We start from the raw sequence: 13,011 nt of genomic DNA, 5'->3' as shown, positions 1-13,011 counted from the left end.
CAAAAGTGACTGATGCATTCCACCTTTAAATGAGTGTGAACCAAATCCTAAAATGTTCATGTGTAACTGATTTTATCTTAGAAGTGTGTTATAATTCTGAACACTTTTACATAAATATTTTTGAAATGCACGCACCACAAACCAGCACGAGGCTCGATATGCCACGAGCATGACATTGACTACGTTTTGACAACTGAACAAGATGTGAGAAAATCAAAATTTTGGCTGCCACCAAATTCAGTCATCTCACTTTCTGCTGTTGCAGGCCTCTCAAATCCCACTACCACCACTCCCAACCCCTCCTCTCAGTATCTATTTGCAGCTTTTTGTCATTTCTTTTTGGAAAATAGTAATCAGGAAACAGCTGTCTCTAAGCTATGTCTCCTCAGAGCTGATTTTAGACTTAGTGAACTATCTTCAAAGATGTGGATTGCATTTTGCAAAAATGGAACATGTAATTGGCTTTGAAATAAATGAAAAAGTTTAATGTTTCTTTATTTGGAGATGCCGGTGTTGGACTGGGGTGGACAAAGTTAAAAATCACACAACACCAGGTTATAGTCCAACAGTAGTATTTGGAAGCACTAGCTTTCAGAGCGCTGCTTCTTCATCAGGTGGTTGTCACAATCTGATGAAGGAGCAACGCTCCAAAAGCTAGTGCTTCCAAATACTCCTGTTGGACTCTAACCTGGTGTTGTGTGATTTTTTAACTGTTTTTTAACCCCTAAAGCTGATTTAAAATTTATAACTTAACAAATGTGAGTGAATCTTATAGTCTGATGTCAGTGGGAGTGACAGTGATGATGGATTGAAGTCAAAACTATTGTGATGTTCATAATTTTACAACAATCCTTTTTACCAACTCAATATATACTGATGTAAAATTCATATCATCCTGAAGTCCCATCCATCACAAGATGGATATGCAAAGAATAGTTGTGTTGCTTACCAGTTTAGTCATGAAGGAAAAGTAGAAAGAATTCCAGTACTGCAATTAACACCTTCTTAAAGTATTCAACAATTTACATCTCCACTACCTCACCCAAGGGTTCATGTGTTGATCATTCACCTGTGAAGAAATCCCTGACATCCATCTTGAATTCACTTTACACCAGTTTGAACTTGTGACCTTTTACCTTTCTGTGCTATCAAGCAGCATCTACTTAGCAACACTCTGCTCACTGATACCCAGTTTGGATTTCGCCAGGGCCACAAAGCTCCTGACTTTGTTATAGCTTACCAAGAATCGCAGAATTGTCAGCTGATGGTGGATTTCACTAATGAAAAAAATGTCCTCAACATTTCCTTGCATGCCATTGGCATTTAGTTTTTTGGTTAGAATTGGTGACAAATGGAAAAGAACAAGAGAGCAGAAGTGACATGTAATTTGCAAATGGCACCCCATAGTTAACTTTTGGCCACTGTGTGATGATATGGATCTGTTTCCTCCAACATCCTTATGCAATGCCTTGGATCTTCATGACGTTGCCTCATGAAGCCCCAACCAATAAAAGGATAAATAAAGCTGTGCAATAGTTAAAGTAAGCCATTAGCAAATAGAAATATCTGTAACAAAAGGTTGAAGTCTGGCAAAAACAAGAGATCCAGGAACTAGCACTAACAATGATGATTTGTATTAAAATAGTGCTTTAACATAGTAAAATGTGCCAAAGTCTAACTACACAAAGGAATATTAGGACTGAGGATTAACAGCTTGATCAGAGAGGTAGGCTTCAAAAAGTGTCTTAGAAGGAGAGAAAGATTGCAAAGTTTATGGGGGAAACTCTAAAGTGGCAGGCTTTACAGTTGAAGGCACAGCCACCAATGCTGGAGTGATGGCATTTGGAAATCTACAAGATATCAGAATTAGAAGAGTACAGAGATCTCAGAAAGTTTTACAGATGGTACAGATTGCCAGGATAGGAATGGGTGAGGCCTTTGACAATTTCCAAACAAGGATGAGAATGTCAAAATTGAGACAGTGTTGGTTAAAGAATGAAACTAGACTAGTAAAGACAGGGATGAAGAATGGGAACTGTGCAAGTAACGATACAAACTCAAGCCAATGACGAGTGGTAAATGAGAGACGTTGGTCAGGAAATCTTTGGAACGATCAAGCCTCCAGGGAGCAAAGGGTGAGATTCTTGATTAGGATGAGCACAGATAGAGTATGATAAAATATCGGCAGAAAATAGAGAGAGCAGTGAGTTCAGATCAAGGAATACCTAAGAGTCAGTTTGCCTTGGTGCATCAGAACAATTGAATGGATGGCCACAATGTTAGTGGCACAGATATCCACAATCTCCTCACACTACAGATCTGAAGGTAGAGAATGCAAAGGAGAATCGAGTAAGAGATGGTTTGTTTTGGAGAAGAGAAATCCAAGGTTATCTTTTCCTTCCAGCATGATTCTGGGATAGTGAATAGTTTGGTCAGAGACTAGGACTTCACAATGCTTTTGATTGTTCATAATGATCTAGCAGTAGATGGCGATATGTGTTGGCCACCATAAACTTAGATTAAATCTGTTTCATTGGGAATGGCCAGGTGAGGAATATTAATTGTATAATTGTTTCATGGAGATTGGAACAACAAAGAGGAAGGTAAGGGTATAGCTGGGTAAATCTGTAGCTGCAGAAATATTGTGAATGGAGGACCAAAAGCGAGACAGTTGTGAATTTGACAATGCTTTGCAAGAAACTTGGGGGAAAAGTTTTTTTTCCCCCCAGAGTATGGAACAAAGCAAGTCAAATGAGAAAGTGGGATATGATTGAAAAAGGATTTAACAAAATGATCAAAGATAAGTGCCCTTATCTCTAATTAATACAATAAATATAGACATGTGAGAAGAATGGGTAGCCATGAATTTGACTAGAATGATTTATTTGGACAGAGAGATTAAGATCGGAAATCAGGACTCGGAGTTATAAGAGCTTGATCATTGAAATGGAAGTTGCAGTCAACAGTGAACATATCTCAAAGAGTAATTTGATATACTACATTGCTGGGTGAAAGGGAACAAAAGTTTAAATGAGAGAAGAGTGGGATAGAAAAGATGAGTTGGTCCAGTGGTTTGTATTGGGTAAATGGTACAATGTTTAGCCAGACAATGAGGCTCCATTAAGAACAAATGGTGTAATCGCACCTTAGTCAGGTTTCCATAAAGGCTTTGGGGTTCGCTGCAATTGTATTATAGTACAACCTCAATTATCCGAACAAGAGGGGCAAGGAGTATTTTGTTCAGATAGCTGATCGTTCAGATAACTGATCTAATTGTAAACAAGTAGTAATTAATGAATGCTGGTTATCCGAGCTTGCCTCAGTTATCCAGCAGGACATGCCACAATGCCATTTAACTGATACTGATCTGCTTATAAACAAGTGGTCATTTGAGTGCCAGTTATCAAATATTTCTCCATTATCAGCAGTGCACGCCAACATGCCATTTTACTGATAACTAAGTGCTGAGTTGCCTAATGCTATTTTTACGGGACCTTGAGATCTTGTTCAGATAATCCGAAGTTCAGAAAATTGATGTTCGGATAATCGAGGTTGTACTGTACATAAAATCACATTACAATAAGCTCATAAGAAATGGGAGCTGGGAAAGATCATAAAAACCTTCAAGCCTTTTCCACTATTTAGTTAGAGCATAGCTGATTTTCCCAAGTTCCATTTTCCCATCTGACTTTCCACATCTCTTGAAGCTCTTGGTGTCTAATTTGTATTTATCCCTTTCATGACCATTGTCATTGAGTGACCATCCATTATCCTGCGGGCAGACAGTTCTAAAATTGTGCAATCCTCAGAGCTAAGTAATTTTTTCGACATCTCAGCCCTAAAGGAATCAATCCCTTGTCCTATGTTAATGACCCATAGTTCCACACTCTGCAACCACATTTTCTCAACATCTATAATGTCATGCCCTTAAAATCTTTAATGCATTTCAATTAGATAACCTCTGATTCTTCTAAATCATGATGAATGTGTACCTATTCTACTCAATCTAACTTTATAGGACAATCAAGTCAAACTTTTTGGTCTGCATTCAAGGAAAATATGCCTTATGGAAAAGAGATCACAACTGTGTTGTGGTTGAAGTGCCAGGCCTCTAGGAATTCTCTGGCATGTCTTTGCTTAGCTTGTCCCAGGATAGATGTGTTGTCCCAGTCGAAATGGTGGTTTTTTTCATCCATGTGTAGGGCTACGAGGGAGAGAGGGTCATGTCTTTTTGTGGCTAGCTGGTGTTTGTGTATCCTGGTGGCTAACTTTCTTCCAGGACAAACAGGAAGAAAGTTAGCCACCAGGATACACGAACACCAGCTAGCCACAAAAAGACACGACCCTCTCTCCCTCGTAGCCCTACACATGGATGAAAAAAAACACCATTTCGACTGGGACAACACATCTATCCTGGGACAAGCTAAGCAAAGACATGCCAGAGAATTCCTAGAGGCCTGGCACTTCAACCACAACGCCATAAACAAACACATAGATCTATCAACCCCTCAGAAAACGAACAGGAAATGACCACCACAAACCACAGGAACCCCATCCAGGAGAAAGATATAAATAGAAAGCAGGAGACAACAGCTTCGCTTCACTTGGAGGTCGCCACTGATGATGTTACCTAGCCAGGTAATGAAACGTCTGGATATCATACCTACAGCTCAGCAAGCAAACCTACACCCTAAGTCTTGCCTACCTTTAACCCCATTAGTTTGTCTAATACTACCCCTCCAGTGATTGTAATGGTACTTAATTCCACCCCTATATTCCTTATTATTAATGGGGTGTTTGAAGTATCTTCCACCATAAAGACTGATGCAGAACCCCTCTGCCATTTCCTAAACAGTATTGTCAGTTTTTTATATTCTTTGCTAGCCTGCCCTTGCATTTTGTTTTTTCTCTCTTTATTATCTTTTTAGTCCTCGTTAACTCGATTCTGAATTTATCCCAGTATTCAGGACTATCACTGACTTTTACCACCTTAAATACCTTTTCTTTCAACTTAATATTCTCTTTAATCTCTTAGGTTCGCCATGGTTGATTCATCCCTCTCTTAAATCTTTCCTCCTTTCTTGGATGACTCCACTCCATATACACGCACACTAAATAATAATGTTGCTGAACTGTCAGCTTTAATTTTGGTTAATCTGTGCTGTCCTGTATCAGTCTTTCAGGAGTATCTGATAAACATTGACATTCCATATACAGTAATTCTATAGAGAATTTGATAATTGCCCTGTTAGACCCTTGGACTGTTGTAGCCATGTTGAATTACATTGGGAGTATTGAAGTAATATTGAATTGTGTTTGCCTAAGAGGGCAACATTGCCACCAGAGTTTTGCTGGACCAGTACAGAAATGTTCAATTTGGTGACATTTTAAGCAATTAATTTCTGAGATGTGAGCATCAATGGCAAAGCTGGCATTTATTGTTCATTCCTTACTGCTCTTGAGTAAATGACAGTGAACATTGAACCACTGCTGCTCTATCATGTGGATATCTTCAGTACTTTAAGAAGTTTCATGATTTTGACTCAGTGATAGCAAATGAATAATCATAATGTGTGACTTGGAGAGGAGATTGCTTCCCATGTTCTTCTAGATCGTGGGTTTGGATGGTATTGTTGAAGGTCCCTTGGTGAGTTATTGCAGGGCATCTTGTAGTTGGTGTACTCGGCTGATTCTGTATCCCAGTGGTAGAGATTGAATATTGGTTTTAGTGAATGAGGTACTGATCAAACAGACTTTTGTTCTGGATAGTGCTGATTTTCTTGATTATTGCTGGAGAAATGTTTATCCAGGCAATTGAATAGTATACCAGCCTACTCTGGGCTTGCGTCTTGAAGATAGTGGACAGGCTTGGGGAGACAGGAGGTGAGTTACTGTCTGGAGAATTCTTGGTTTCTGATCTGCTGTAGCAACCACATTATGAATGTAAATGGTCCAATCATTTTCTGGTCAAATCTAGATGAACAGTAGCAAATATAACCAGTTAGTGCTGACTGTCTGGAGCACATACTTCAGACTCAAAATCAGATCGACATTGGGAGGCTTTCAGGAAACAAGAGACACAGCCACTTTGAGAAAAATAAATAAGACAGTCACATACAATTTGCATTTGTATAGCAGCCCACCTCAAGAAGAAAACCTTATTACAATTTAAAGGGAATAGAAAAGAGCATTGCAGACACTGGGAAAATTAACAAGAGAAGGAGACAAAAACAATGCTGGAGGAAAGCCAGAGAAGAGCAACAGGAAACGTAGGATCAGCATCTAGTATTGTTGGTTCTTACAACTGCACTTTCTTTATCTTATCACTGTTTTATATCAACATTTCTCTAAATCTGTTTTCTGAAATTATTTACAGATTCAGGATGTTGTAAAATGTCGAACAGGAAGCTGCAAAACTGAAGAGAATGAAAACTCACCTGATTCTTACAAAAATGGTCAAGTCCAGATTATGGTGAGTAAAGGACCAATTGCAGAGCAAAAGGTTGAAAACTGAGTCATACCTAACATTATTCAAAGATTTGTTGGAGCACAAATTGTTTTTCCACAAGGACTGATTGAGACAAAAAACATTTTGTTTCTCAAAGGAAACTTAAATAAATATTTAAACAGAAAAAGATACTGGGTTAGAAGGATAGACCGAGAATAGTTTTGGGATTATTGTATTAAACAAACAGAATAGACACAAGGGGCTTTCAGGTGTCATATTCCTCAATGTGCTTTCGCTTCAAGAGAAACTGGGTAATCTCTATCTATATATTGACTGTTGTGAGATATGTCCAGCAGTTTCAGCTTTTAAGGTCAGGGAGGTAATTATTAGAGTTGAAGGTTATACTAGAATGGTTTCTGTATCAGTTGCTTAAATCAGGAACAAATTACGAATGTTTTTTGACCAGATATAATCATATTTGCATTCATATAACTTATTAAGAGGGGAATAACTGTTAGCTTCATAATACACAAGAGGATTTTCACCTGTACATTGAAATGCATCATTGAGTCAACAGCAAACATGGCTGACACTGTTGGTATAATGCGACTTTAGTTTGAAATAATCAGGATCCAGCAGCTGGCTCACATTCCAAAGTGCAGTTTAAATATCAGGCGGCTGTCAGTAAAAGAGTAAGATATTCTGTGGAGGTACCACAGGAGGGCAAGGGAGATACCCAGCCTGGGTAAAGCCCAATAACCTTGTCTTGCGGGGCATGGAGAACAATTTCTGCTACTCCTCTCTCCACAGACAAAGTGATGGTGCACAGTGGTTAGCACTGCTGCCTCACAGCGCCAGAGACCCGGGTTCACTTCCCGCCTCAGGCGACTCTCTGTGTGGAGTTTGCACATTCTCCCAGTGTCTGCGTGGGTTTCCTCCAGGTACTCTGGTTTCCTCCCACAATCCAAAAAAATGTGCAGGTTAGGTGAATTGGCCATGCTAAATTGCCCCATAGTGTTAGGTGAAGGGGTAAATGTAGGGGAATGGGTCTGGGTGGGTTACACTTCGGCGGGTCGGTGTGGACTTGTTGAGCCGAAGGGCCTGTTTCCACACTGTAAGTAATCTAATCTAATCCAAATGAACTCAATTGTATCTTGTAGCTCTGTCTGTTACTTCCCAACTGGCCAATCACACTACCTGGTCAACACGAAATAGGTAACATCAGCTACAAAATGAGACATTCACACAATCCAAACAAGGTTCGTGGTAGGGGTCAGTGTTGGTAATCACAGCTTTGGAGAGACAGAGCTTTGGTGACCAGGAGCTGGGAGAATGGTGAGGATGAGTATTGGGGATAGGGATAATCAAAGGCTTGCTTGTGGTCAGATTACTGCTCTTCTGCTACTCCTGGATAGGGGAGTGTTTAAAAAGGTACTTACCTTCTGGAGCCAGCTTTCATGTCACTGCCAACCCTGGGAAACCCACAGAGCAACTGTCACTTTTGCATAAAACTTTCCATTGCACTTTGCAAGCCCAAATTTAGACTGAGACCTTGAAACAGCAGGTAACTAGGGCACCCCAATATCTGCAGACATATTATATGGCAGCATAAGCCACCAGTTGGAGTAAGAATCACACAATTCACTTTACACTCTCAACTTCTCCACCTGTTAATGTGCATGGAGGCGAGTAGAATATCAAGACTGTTATAGCAATCAAAGTGAATATGAAGCTGTCTGAGAGGCTGTTGTAAAAGCTCACATTGTCCATTAATGTGAATACCTGCTCTGACCTATAGAGCATGATTCCAGTCCCAAACCTGTGACTCTGAGCTTTGGTCAGTTGTGACTTAGCAATGAATCAGTTGTAGCCACTATAAAGAATGATATGATAACAGGAAATTCTGGAATCTCCAACCTGGTGGTATAGTGGGAGTACCTTCATTGTACTGACTGTTATTTCAAAAAGGTATAGCTTATCAAAACAAACAGAGTTTGCAATAAATGCCAATAAAAACAACGTTTGCTTCCTAAAAATGAATGAAAAGAAATATAACAAGACTATGCACTTTTAAATTGGCATCCTTCGGTTAGATACTAGAATTGCTGCTATATTGCATTTTAAGCATGCTACTGCTTTTATCTAGAAAACGTATTCCACGTTTGACATATTAGAATTCATGGACACTACACAGAATAAGAATTATAAGCACCAATTGCCCAGTGAGTCAGAGCACCAGTAGCGCAACACAAGGCTAGGTGGGCTGTATTCCACAATCAGATGATGGTTTGTGAATTTCATAGACAGAGATTGGAGATACACTTCCAAATCTTTCAAATATGAGTGGACAGATTATTACTAGCTAATCATTCAGGACCTTGGTGTCCCCTCTTACTATATGGGAACTTTAAATGAATATTGAAGAACAACCTAATTTCCTTCGGCAGAAAACTTTTGTTTCTAATTTACTGGTTTTTATTCCTTGTTTCTTGCTGCCTTTTTATAGACAGATTTTGAAAAGGACGTGGACCTGGCCTGCCAGTCAGGTGAGTGCTTTACAATGTCATGAATGGTGAATTCTGTCGTCATCAGTAATCATTTATATATTGTCCTACTCTCATTCGAATTGATACTATTCATCAGAAGAATCAGGAGTCCCAGTCCCACCACTAATTGAGGTTCTTCAATGGACAGTTGGTGCCCACATAATGCCACAAACTCCACATCAATTCTAAGTACCCTAATTCTGTCAAATATTCACAACCCACAGAACTCCATATGTGTCATTTCTGTCTCTTAACTGATCTCCCTTCACCAAAACTCTCAATTCTTTGATCTTTTAGCTACTCACAATTTTCTCAACTACCCCATAACGAAGTCAAAAAGTGTGGTGCTGGAAAAGCACAGCCTGTCAGGCAGCATCTGAGGAGCAGGAGAGTCGAGATTTCTGGCATAAGCTCTTCATCAGGAATGTGTACAAATTGATGTGTACTTCATTTATATTATAAACTTTACCTTCCTTTAGTTCTAATTTATTTCATTTTGACTTGATTTAATTTTACCTCGTTTTTGCTAGTTTCCCTTCCATAAAACCAAAGAGTTGCTCCTTCTTCATAATTTTTTTTTTAGTTTCAAGTTATTTAGATGATACCCTACCAGCAGCTCCTCACTAAGCCATACATTTACAGATTTCCTGTGGCAGCAATTTTGGATTCTGTTTTTCCAACTCAACCTTTCCCTACTCTCCATTCTCTCAAAAAACTTGTTGCCTCTTCTGTCTGTGCTGTGTTCAGAATGATGTCACTCATTGCTCTCTGCACTGTCTTCAAACCTGCTTGCTCCTTTCCCTATGCTGTGTTCAGAAAGGCATATCTGTCGTAACAAAATCAGAATTTTCTGGAAAAACTCTGTAGGTCTAGCAGTATCTGTGGAGAGAAAGCAGAATTAAAGTTTTGGGTCCAATGACCCTTCTTCAGAACATGTCTGTAGCAGTTGGTTCAGGTGTCTGGGGTTAGGACAGTCCTGTGTCATTGGGGGCAGTCAGGTGACAGGGAATTAAGATCAGGGGATTATGGTCAAGTATCGGGGAGATGCAGTCACATATTGGGGTGTGAGTGAGTCACAGTGAGTGGGTGGGGAGTCAGTGTGAGTGTGGGATCAGGATTAGGAGTTAGTGTGTGTTTTAATTTCTGCTTCTGCATAACGTCTGTTGGCTAACTATTAGAGGAAATAAATCAGAAACTTACAAAGTTCTTTACTGTAATTCCAAGTTTTGGACTTATTTTGAGGATTACAAGGATAGGTTAAATTCCCTTTGGAAGTTTCAGCTTCGCGGTAATGACCAAATAGTCACAGCATCAGGATTTCTGAGTGGCCATCTGTAAGGGATATCCAGTCTCTGATTGTGTGGAGGTTGAAAGATCCATACATCAAAAGCTTGCATTATGCATCAGTCACTGCTAGTATTGGAATGTATAGGCAATCCAACAATATAACACAAGAGTGAAAGACCTTAATAAATTTAAGAACCTTTCATGATATTAGGATGTCTCAAAGTGTTTTACAGCCAGTTGATTACCAGGAACTGCAGCATGATGTTTACACATATCCCACAAACAGCAATGTGATAATAATTCAATATTCTGATTTAGAGATGTTAGTTGAGGGGTCCATGTTGGCCAAAAAACAGGGATTATCTCTTTCATTGATTTCATACAGCTGAGAGAGTAGAGGCAGGTTATACTGTAGCAGTTGTTAGTATCTCACATGTTTTTCATTGTCTTTGCATCCTTAGTGCTCTTCAAGGAGGTTAACACTTGCAATCCTGCGACTATTACTGGAACACTGTCTCGTATCTCGTTGGATGATGAGGAAGATGAAAAGCTGAACATAAACAGTGAAGGGATGAACTTCACAACCCTTCCTGGAAATATTCCACCAGGAAATGTCTTGGTTCAGTTGCCTCCCATGCACCAGTTGCGCAATATAATGTCTGGTATGAATGAACTGAATGATCAACCAGCCGAAAAAGAAACCAACAATGAATTGAGGGGAACACTGTATCTGTGCACAGAGAATACCATGAAACCAGTGGATGTGAAATGGAGGCGGGCACAAGAGCAGCCACTAGAAGGTGACTACATGGTACTCCCAAGACGCACAGTCAGCTTAAAGCCTTTCATTAAAGAGGACAGCAAGTTAAACATCAATGTGGATGACAACAGGCACAGTATTGGCGGGAACCAACCAGTCGAATCAGAGATTTATCCCAACTTTGCCTCACTTGATCAAATCAATATTAACTTAAATCAACCTTATGGTACGCTTAATCACCCACGGAATGTACCCATCAAACAGCACCCTTCAGTGAGGCACATTCTAGCATCTGAACTTGCTGACAGGAGCAGAACCATGCCACGCAGCAAACCAAGTACAACAAACTCCACAGGTTCCTTAGAAGTAAGTTGAAGCGATGATATTGAGCTGGTCGTATTTGCTGTTGGGATAGTACAGAGGAAGGAAGCACTGATAGAGGCATCATATCCATCTCACATTGACAGTGAGGCTATAATCACATTGAGACTTAGTTGAGCCCTCCATGGTATCAGCCACGCACAAAACATAATTCTTCTGTAATTTTCATATTTAATTGGAGTAAAAGAATGGTATTTGCCAATGCCTTCAGATTCACACATATAGCTCTGTAGGAGTCTGAGGCTGAACTCATCTGTTATAATAGAATCCCTACAGTTGCAGATAGAGCCAATTCTGCACAACAGATCTGCTCCGAAAAGCATCCACCCAGAACCCCCCCAACCCCCCATCTCTGTGCTGTATTTACCATGACTAATTCACCTAGCCTACACATTCTTGGATACTAGAGGAAGGCAATGGCCTTGTGGTAATATCGTTGGATTAATCCAGAGAACAAAGTAATGTTTTGGAGACCAAGGTTCAAATGTCCACATAGCAATGGTAGAATTTGAATTTAATATTTCCTAAAAATCTGGAACTCAGAATGTTATGACCATAATTCACTTGTCAGAAAAACCCATATGGTTCACTTACCTCCTTTAGGGAGGGAAACTGCCATCCTTACCTGGTCTGGCCTACATGTGACTGTAGATCTGCAGTAATGTGGTTGACTCTTAACTGCCCTCTGAGCAATTAGGGATGGGCATTAAATGCTGGCCTAGCCAGTGATGCCCTCATCGCATGAATGAATTTTTAAAATGTGGTCTGAGGCAATGCAGCATGGCCAATACACCTAAACTGCACATCTTTGGACTGTGGGGGGAAACTGGAACACCCGATGGTAACAGTTACCCAAGGATGGAATTTAACCCAGGTTCCTGGCACTGTGAGGCAACAGTGCTAACCACTGTCTCCCCTTGCCATACTTAATGATGTTTCTCCATTCATTCAATCAGTTTTCTGTCATTAATGAGGGGACAACCAATGTGTGCCAAAGCTTTTAAGACACTCCTTCTCTCAGGAACCAGGTAATCTCCTGCCTATGCCCTATATAAAACCCAGAATGAAGTTTGCTTTGAAGTTCTTTGCCCTTCAGTCATGTCCAGCAACTCCCTAATTTTAGATTAGATTAGATTCCCTACAGCATGGAAACAAGCCCTTCGGCCCAACTAGTCCACACAAACCCTCTGAAGAGTAATTCACCCAGACTCAATTCCCTACATTTACCACTAGCTAATGCACCAAACCTAGCTTGGCCAATTCACCTGACCTGCACATCTTTTGGAATGTGGGAGCAAACCGGAGCACCCGGAGGAAATCCAAGCAGACACGGAGAGAATGTGCAAACTCCACACAGACAGTCACCTGAGGCCTGAATCCAACCCAGGTCCCTTAACGCTGTGAGGCAGCAGTGGTAACCACTGAGCCACCGTGCAACCCAAATGTTTCTTTGAAAACTCTTACTACCTTTCCTACTATGGAGCTTTTATTTACTGACTCCTAACTTGCTGCCTTAACTTTACATTTTTAGACTGTAAGAAACCAATCTGTACACTGATGTGTTTGCATTTTTTAAATCAATTCCCATA

The 13,011-nt window shown here is 40.2% G+C and overlaps 1 protein-coding gene across 1 annotated transcript in view; it reads left to right on the top strand.

Moving 5' to 3' along the window:
- LOC132830132 (adhesion G protein-coupled receptor B2-like) overlaps window positions 1-13,011 on the top strand; it is a 500,291-nt gene that overhangs the window by 442,856 nt on the left and 44,424 nt on the right. Inside the window, exons 25-27 of the mRNA XM_060847634.1 lie at window positions 6,377-6,472; window positions 8,955-8,994; window positions 10,743-11,407. Coding sequence (XP_060703617.1) covers window positions 6,377-6,472; window positions 8,955-8,994; window positions 10,743-11,407 — 801 coding nt within the window. The remainder of the gene's footprint in view (window positions 1-6,376; window positions 6,473-8,954; window positions 8,995-10,742; window positions 11,408-13,011) is intronic.

The sequence above is a fragment of the Hemiscyllium ocellatum genome, chromosome 30 (genome assembly GCF_020745735.1).
Source record: "Hemiscyllium ocellatum isolate sHemOce1 chromosome 30, sHemOce1.pat.X.cur, whole genome shotgun sequence".
Lineage (NCBI taxonomy): Eukaryota > Metazoa > Chordata > Chondrichthyes > Orectolobiformes > Hemiscylliidae > Hemiscyllium > Hemiscyllium ocellatum.
Note: the sequence above shows the minus strand (reverse complement) of the source record. Positions and strands in the feature narration are given on the sequence as shown.